Below are 8,699 nucleotides of genomic sequence, written 5' to 3'. Positions count from 1 at the left end.
ACTCTCTCTCTCTCTCACACACAGTATATATATATATATATATATATATATATATATATATACTTTTTTCTTCTTCTTCATTCAGAACATGTTTAGAACTTAAAGCAATACACCGCAGTTAAGATAAAACAGGACAACAACAGGAAGAAATTCTCTTTCGAAGCCCTGTTCCTGATAGATTTAATTAAGTTAATCCGAAGCAAGATGAAGATTTTTGTCTCACCTACCTCGTGTGTTTCTCAAAAACAGAGTGGGCAGCTCCAGCGGCCTCTCAACGGAGTGCCCATGGTGGCCTCGTCGCCGGTGCGTCACGAGGGACCCCCGGGGTTGCAGGCCAACCCGGTGGAGGTGCAGAGCTACCAGACCCCTTGGAAGGCCCTCAGCGAGTTCGCCATGCAGGGTGACATGGACCAGCACCACCCGCCCTTCCAGCAACTGGTGAGCCGCTTTTTGCCTCCTGAAGAGGACGATGCCATCGTGTATATGGACGAGCAAGGGTGTTGACGACGGGCCGGCCGTTTTTTTTTTTTGTTTTTTTTTCTGAATTTAAAACAAACAAACGTCGGCAATTTTCTGAATTGGAAACAAACAAACAGAAAAAGAGGATTTAGGGGGTGGTTGTGATACTCTTGATGGTTTGATCATGCTGCTGAGGTTGATGATGGGTGAGGAGGAGTAGGAGGAGGAGGTGGATGTATAGGTCTTGGTGCAGGTGTTTGTTGTCCTCGCGTCTCGCTGAGCCAGGACAGAAAAGAAAGGAGGAGTGGTTTGGTGGGAAGAGGGGGTTTGTTGTAATTGGTTTGCGTTGAAGAATTATATATATATATATATATATATATATATATATATATATATATATATATATATATATATATATATATATCTATATATATATGGTAGTCGGGAAGTGTGTGTGTGTGTGTGTGTGTTAACGTGCGTATGTATACCCGTCTATCGTGTCTGTTGAGATAAAGGAAGGGGAAGGAATGTATTTGTGTTTGATTGGAGAGTGTTAGAGACAAGAAACAGTGTCTTTGTAAGCTTGTGCACCTTTAGTATGAGTGTGCTGCTGACTTTTGTCATGTTTGTTGTCCGTGTGCCTGTCTGTGAAGATTTCCTTTTAATATGGAAGATAAAATTTATGGAATACGCACATTGTCGGCGAATCTTTTTATTTTATTTTATTATTTTTTTAAGTGATTAAATCACTTACACCTGGCAGAAGTGGGATTTGATGTTTACGACATTTTGATGCAGAACATTATAACGCCAATGAAAGTGTTCAACCCAGACATTTCCAAAATTCGCAGAAATAATCCTGCGCGTTTGTACTTCTTTTTTTTTTCCTCTGTTGTTGAACATTGACATTTTTATTTATTTAGTCCTGCTATTTCTACGTCACAGTCACAGAAACCATGAAATGGAAATGAATAATGGAACTTTTTTTTTTTTCATTTTGTAGCATTCATTGACAATGTAAGGAAAGAGCATTTTAACCTGTAGACAGAATGGTATCTACAAAGCGATGGAGACAACCACGAACGCAGAGAATCATTCAACACAACAAACGTGGCCGCAACTCTGTTGGTTTCCATTCCTGAATAGAAGGCTCTCTCTAATCCCTGGTGTTGCCCTGTAGTAGTGTTGACTCTATATGGCGCGAGAAAATCATCACTGGCTTAATTGATTAATCAAAAGGAGAAAAAAAAAAGGAGGCTGAAAACACAGACTCCGGAACTGTAGAAGAAGGTGAAGAAGCGAGGCCTTCAGGCAGAAGACAGACGCTGCCAGTGGCACCGGGGGGAACAGGAGGAATTCTGTCTCTCCATGCCAGACCTTCTTCCTTCCTTCCTTCCTTCCTTCTTCCATCAGCCAGCGCTCAGGACAAGAAAGTCGGCAAAAGCTTTCTTGTCCCACACGGTAATCGGACTATTGGATTTTAACCTTCTGTCATGTATCCCATCAGTTCACACTTCTGTAGCATTTTCCCCCCTCCTCTTTGCTTCTGTTTTTTTTTTGTTTTTGTTTTTTTTAACCTCCCCATAATTTTCTTTTGCTTTGTTTCTCCTCGGTTGTCTCCTTCCCAGAAAACAACATCAAATTACAGGCTGTCAGATTTTTTTGCTTTGTTTTGTTTTTGGTTTTTGTTTTGTTTTTGTTTTCGGTCGTAAGAAAAGACACGATTTTTTTTTTCTCTCCCTTTCATTTTTTTTGTTGTTCTCACCATTAGAAGATTTCACATTTTTTATTTTCATTTTTTTGTTTCATTTTAAAGAGATGATTCAAAAAGTAATTCTGCACGCTATTTAAACATTAGGTTTCCGTTTTTGTTATTGTCTTTTTTTCTTTTCTTTTTTTGTTTGTTCTAAAGCCATTTTTGACATTATTGATTTTTATTTCCTTCGGTCGTTCCCACCTTGTCGTACAGCATTTTTGATTTTTGTTGATAATCATCTTGTGTGGATGATTTTTTTTTTCTTTTTTCAGTTGGCTTTCGATTATTTCAGCCTCATTTTGACACTTGAAAAAAAAAAAAAATAAAGGGCATATTTCATTGGTTGCTTCTGTATGAAAATAGTCCGATTACCGTGAATGCTTTCACACTTTTTTTTCCTCGTTCATTTGCTTGTACATATCTTTACGGTTGGTTTTTAAAAAAATGAAAATTGTGTTCTGTAACAAATGAAATTAGAAAACTGACAATTATAAAATGTTACATTCCATACCAGTTTTTATTAATGGTAATTCGGTCATATTTAAAAATAGTTGGTTTGGGGGTTTGTGTTTTTGGGGGCGTGGGGGGATTAATGGCAGATTAATCTCTTCGATTCATGTTCATTTATCTTGGTTTTATTTCGTTATCTTCTTCGAAGTCAGTAACTGATGCAACATATTAACTTTATATTAGTATGTCTATTTGTTCCCAAATGGACACTGGTTTATTTAGAATGATTTCTGAACCAGACGTGTACATAAACGCATGACAAACTGAACCAACCAACTACAGAAACATTAACAAACAAACAAACAAACAAAAAAAACCCAACAACCAAAAAACAAAAAACAAAAATGATAAAAGCGACAACTGGACAAAGTGTGTAAGAATTCTATGACACGTTTGTGTGTTCTTGTTTTTCCCATTACTTATCCTATACCTTCGAAACTACCTTACTTCTACATGCAAATAATTCCCCATCCAACGGCACATTGTCTAGAGAAATGGTGTGTTGGGAAAGTTTTTAACTCTAACAGCATTAATTATAACAACAATAATAATAATAAGAAGAAGAAGAATGACGATAATCATAATCATGATAATGATAATAACAATAATGATGGTAACGGTGTTATAATAAATAATGATAACGGTTTTTGTGGAGGAAGTCTATAGATTTACCACCAGTGTAAACGCTCGACTAACCGCGTATTCAACAAGTTGGTGATGCGACTGACCAGGTGTAACATAATTCTTTTGGCTTGAGATCAATTTCACCTTTTGCTGTCAATCTTGCTGCCTCAAATTTGCTTGATAATCGACTCGATGTTGTTTGAATATAGTAACGTATCATTTTGAACTAGAAGTGTTGCCATAGTTGTTATTGTTATGAACGTGAAAGTTCTCTGTAAAACTTACAAGGCCGAGTAGCTTGGGGATTCTGCCCGATTTGATCGTCGGTGTTTTAAGTTGTTGATTCAGTGTAGCATGTTTTCATACTTTTTTTTTGGGGGGGGGTATCATATTTGTTCAACTGCTTCATGAATCTGTTTGAAACAATTTAGTTTTTATAGTAGTTATGGAGACACGGGCAGATATTCAGACAGACAAAAACATAGAATTATTCAGACAGACAAAAATATAGAGAGAATTAGACAGACAGACAGACAAATAGACGGACTGAGAGACAGACAGACAGAGTGTCACACACACACACACACACACACACACACACACACACACACACACACACACACACAAACAAACGCACGACGTGTGCGTGCTGTTTCGGCTCTAAAAAGACTGTCGTTTCAGGATTAGATCGGAACGAGCAGGAGCATACAGATAAACGAATAAACAAATAAATACATACAGTAATAAATAGGGCACATGAACCAGCCGTAACTACCCTGTCCATCAACACGACACACCCATGAATTCATGGCGCGTTGCGGGAGTTCAGAAGCTTGAGAATGATCAATAAAACAGATCACAAAGAATAAGAACAATCGGTAATTCCCGAAAGGAAGGCAAGAGGAACAAGACAAAAGGAAGTAAATCAAGAGAGAGAGAGAGGGAGAGAGAGAGAGAGAAGGAAAACAGAAACAGAAGTAAAAATAGCGAAAGCAAGATCGAAATGACGGATTCACATGGAGAGCAAGAGAAAAAGACACCAGACAAAAGACGGAAAGGACAGCCAAAAAGAAAACAAAAGTAAATTCAAACAAAGTTTCAGTTTCAGTTCAAAGAAAGAAAGATCGAAATGAGGGACTTCTCTGTACGCTCGCTGCTGACTTTTTGTTTTTCTTTTTTCTTGGAAGATCGTCAATGTAAATTTGTGTTTGAATAATAGAAATTGAATTAACTCTTTTCCGACCTACTTGTCTTTGTTCAACTTTGCTCGCGCAGGATAGTTACGTTCGTTTTGGGTTTTTTTCCCCCCAAACTGCCTGTTTTAGTTTTCAGTCATGTCGAAATACAAGCAGGCCTACTATACAGTCAAGAAGTCAAGAGAGAACGACTCAAGAAAGTCATTTATTCATTGCTTGACATTTTGGTGTGAAGCCAGTATGGAATAGGCAAGAAGAGTGCTATGGTTTTGTTTTGTTTTTCTGGAAGGATGTTTTGTGAAAACTGTGAATAACGTTTGGGTAAATTTGCGAGGTTTATATACATTTTGGGGTTTGTATTAACTGATTGATTGATTTGGGTGATTGATTGATGGATTGTATCACAGCCTGTTCCAGAAAACGGACCAGTGCTGCCTCAACCACCGGGCAAAATTGGCCATACGCTAAAAAAAAAAAGGAGAAAAAGAAAATAATTGTTAAAAAGTATATAAAAAAATCACGAGTGGGATATATAAGCCACACGAATGAAGAAGCTGGTCTGTTTTCCGTATCACCATTAATAGTAGCATAGCTCAAATTGCAGTTCATGCTCAGTTGTCATCTGGACGGGAAACATGCACAACAAAACAAGAAGAAGAAAAAAAAGTACAAAGGATTCTTGGAATGCACAACATGGATTAACTTCTTATGCAGGACTGGCACATTCTAATAAGATGAATCGAAATGAGTATTGCTTGTGTGCTTCTCTGTATATCTGTCTGTCTGTCTGTCTGTTGTATGTATGTATGTCCTTACCTCCCTTCAGTCTATCCCCCCCCACTCTCTCTCTCTCTCAGTTTTCATCTTCCTTCCCCTTCACCCTCCTGTCAACTTTCCCTAATTGTTGAGTTCACCATGTGATAATAGTAGACATCTCGTTATGATGATGCCATACAATGAAACTAACAAGACGCTTGCATCCTCTGTGTGTGTGTGTTCGTGTGTGTGCGTGTGTGTGTCACAGATGAACACCTTCGAGCACATGGACCCCGGATGCCACGGGTCCCCACCCCACCACCCTGGAGACCTGATGATGCCCGCCGGCTACCCGCCTCACCACCACCACCCCCACCCCCACCACCACCCGCACCCGCACGCCCACCACACCACCCACCCGCACCACCCCCACCAGCAGCAGCAGCCGCCCACGCACCCCCACCACAATCACCCTTCCTCCCTCAACCCCAACGCCAACAACCCTCATCCGCACGACGACATGCCCAACTCGGTGGGGTCGGACTTCCCAGGGACCCCCTCGGAGACCATGTCCAGCCCGCTGTCCCAGTGACGCCACCACCACTTCTTCGTCCCCTCTCCTGCCCCAGCCTTCCGTAACAACGCCGCCGCCACTGCGCAGCCGCCCTCTGCTTCTACTTCCGCTTCCGGTTCTGCCGCTTCTTCCTCTTCCTGTTCTTCATCATCCTCTTGCTCCTCCTCCTCCTCCTGTTTGTGACGACACGACTACCAAAACGAGATCGTTAACAACATACTATGATTTTGTTTCACTCTCCCCACTCTCTTTTTTTTTTCTTCTTCTTCTTCTTTTTCTTTTTTTCTTTTTATTTCTTTTTTCCCCCTTACTTTTGTTGTTGAAAATGGCACTATCTCCATTATCGGATCACCACGATCGATCTCAAGTGAAATCTCGTCTCGTTCCTTAGTCAAACACCCAACTAACTAACCGTTTCGTCACCCAACTCCATCCACATAACCACATCCTTCAGATTCGGCGTTGGTTTGTTTGCAGCAAGAACCCCGGGTCTGGACATCTCCCCATCTTGAGATGGTTTTGCGGACGTTGGTGTCGGGGTGTGTCTTGGATAAAAGAGGAAGAAAAAAAAAGAGAGAGAGACATTTTGGAGGAAGGAAATCAAAACAACAACAACAGCGATAAAAGACTGTAATCTTACGTCAAGAAGGGTGAGGAGAGGTCTGCTACTACTACTACTACTACAACTACTACAACTACTACAGCTACTACTTCTACGTCTACCTTCTTTCTGAAGACCGAATGATGAAGAAGAACGACAACGAATCTCGGCAAGTTTCGCGCTTCGTTCTACTTTTTTGTTGCTGCCCCCCACCCCCTACCCCCCTCCTGCCCTCTCTCTCTCTCACCCAAACATTTCGCAAGATATCGTATCGTGGTTGGCGTGACAGAGCCGGATTTTGCGCAACCCCCCTCCCCTCCCCTTCCCCTCCCCCCCCCCCACCCCATTTTTTTTCTTTTTCTTTCTTTTTTTTTTTTTTTGTCCAAAGTTATCCCTTTCCGGAAGGTTCAAAACTTGGCGGACACAGTATATACATAGGAAAAGACTGGTCCCACCCCCTACCCCCCCAAAAAAAAACAACAAAAAAAGAAAACAAAAACAAACTATTTCTCAACGTGTAAACAGTTTCTCTCTCGAAAAAGAAAACAGTATAAATGACGTTTGTTAGTTGTGTATTGTGTTGAAATTTGTGCAGACGCAAAACAAAATAGAAGGAACATTTTAACCCCACCCCAACCCCCGCTCCGCCCCCACTGACCCCCCCCCAAACCCGCCTCCCCTCCATCAACATTGTGTGTGTGGTGTGACGGTTCCAAGAGATTTCAGATCCACATCTGTGGTGGTGATTGGTGGTGGACGATGTAGACTTTTTTTTTTTTTTTTTTTTTTTTTTTTTTTTTTAAACAGATACTGGAAAACAAGACTTTGCTGAGTGGATTTGCTGTGTGTCAGTTGAAAGTTTCACGCTGCTAAAGTGTTAACTCTTTTTTTTTCTTTTCTCGGGGTTGTGGATCGGGGATGGGAGGGAGGGGTTTACACAAATTGTGTTGGAATCGTTGACAAAATTGTGTTGAATCAAGTTTTTATGGTATCAAAGAGCTCAAAAGTTTGGGCTCCTTTTCTTTTTCTTTCTTTTTTTTTTTTTAATGTATCATCTTTTTTTTTGCGTTTTAAGTTATTAACATTTCGGTTGGTTTGTTTTGTACACAAATTATTTCCTTTGTCTCTTTCCTCTCCCCCAACACCCTGTCTGTCTGTCTGTCTGTCTGTCTTTCTCTATCTCTGTGATTGTCTGTCTGTCTTTATGTATGCGTAATCGCGACAAGGGAAACGCAAAACGTATTGCGAGGTGATGCTTTGTGACAAATACTCCCATTTTATATGTAGAGTAAGTGTTTCTGGCATCAAATCATTATTTTTTCCTAGGGAAGAGTGAGTGAGTGAGTGAGTGAGTGTGCAATTTTAATTTTGATTTTAGATTTGAACAAGTGTTTAGTCTTTCGATGACTTTGCTTTCTGTCTGTCTGTCTGTCTCTCTCTCTCTTTCTCTCTCTTTCTCTCTCTATCTCTCTGTCTCTCTTTTTCTTTTTTCAAAGTCATTCTCACTTTAACGATGTATTTAGATATATTTTATGATAAAGTAGAATCCGTAGAATGCATGCTGAATACGGTCTTTAGACGGGTTTCATTAGCAATTTGATTCATGATTGAAGTTTCCACATTGAATACCTATTGGAGAAAAAAAATAGTATATTGTACACATGATTTGATGGTAAAGGGATCGCGAGGAAGTGGTTAGGGGAGAGGGAGGGAGGGAGAGAGAGGGGGAGAGAGAGAGAGAGAGAATGCATTGTAATGATATGAATAGCAGTCATAGAATATGGATATATATGTTGATAGGTTTTGTTTGTTTTTTTGTTTTTTTTCATTCTCCGGTCCAGCCTGCAGAAAAAAAAAAACGTGGCAGTAACTGGTCCACGATTGTACACACTCACGTACACACGCGCGCAAGCAGGCAAACACATGCACACAGGCACCTATAGAGAGGAATGAAAATTGTTTTAAACTGTTGTCTTCTGTAAAACCAAAAGTATCAGAAAAAAACAACAACATTTAAACCGAACAGGCGTAGAAACTCGTATGAAGTTAATGTTGACAACCTGGATTTTGTCATGCTTTGGCATTAGAATTCATTGGAAAAAAGCACATGAAAATCATTATTGGTTTGCTGAAAAGACGCGTATAATCAGAAAGTTTTAAGACAAGGGAAATTAGATATAATCCATTTTATGAACTCGTTCTCGATTTTTAACATTACGTAAT

At 40.0% G+C, this 8,699-nt stretch overlaps 1 protein-coding gene across 1 annotated transcript in view; it reads left to right on the top strand.

Moving 5' to 3' along the window:
* Window positions 1–6,642, top strand: part of LOC143282411 (insulin gene enhancer protein ISL-1-like) — a 77,963-nt gene extending 71,321 nt beyond the window's left edge. Inside the window, exons 5-6 of the mRNA XM_076588041.1 lie at window positions 250–438; window positions 5,570–6,642. Coding sequence (XP_076444156.1) covers window positions 250–438; window positions 5,570–5,893 — 513 coding nt within the window. The 3' untranslated portion in view covers window positions 5,894–6,642. The remainder of the gene's footprint in view (window positions 1–249; window positions 439–5,569) is intronic.
* Window positions 6,643–8,699: the final 2,057 nt, after the last annotated feature.

The sequence above is a fragment of the Babylonia areolata genome, chromosome 5 (genome assembly GCF_041734735.1).
Source record: "Babylonia areolata isolate BAREFJ2019XMU chromosome 5, ASM4173473v1, whole genome shotgun sequence".
Classification (NCBI taxonomy): Eukaryota; Metazoa; Mollusca; class Gastropoda; order Neogastropoda; family Buccinidae; genus Babylonia; species Babylonia areolata.
Note: the sequence above shows the minus strand (reverse complement) of the source record. Positions and strands in the feature narration are given on the sequence as shown.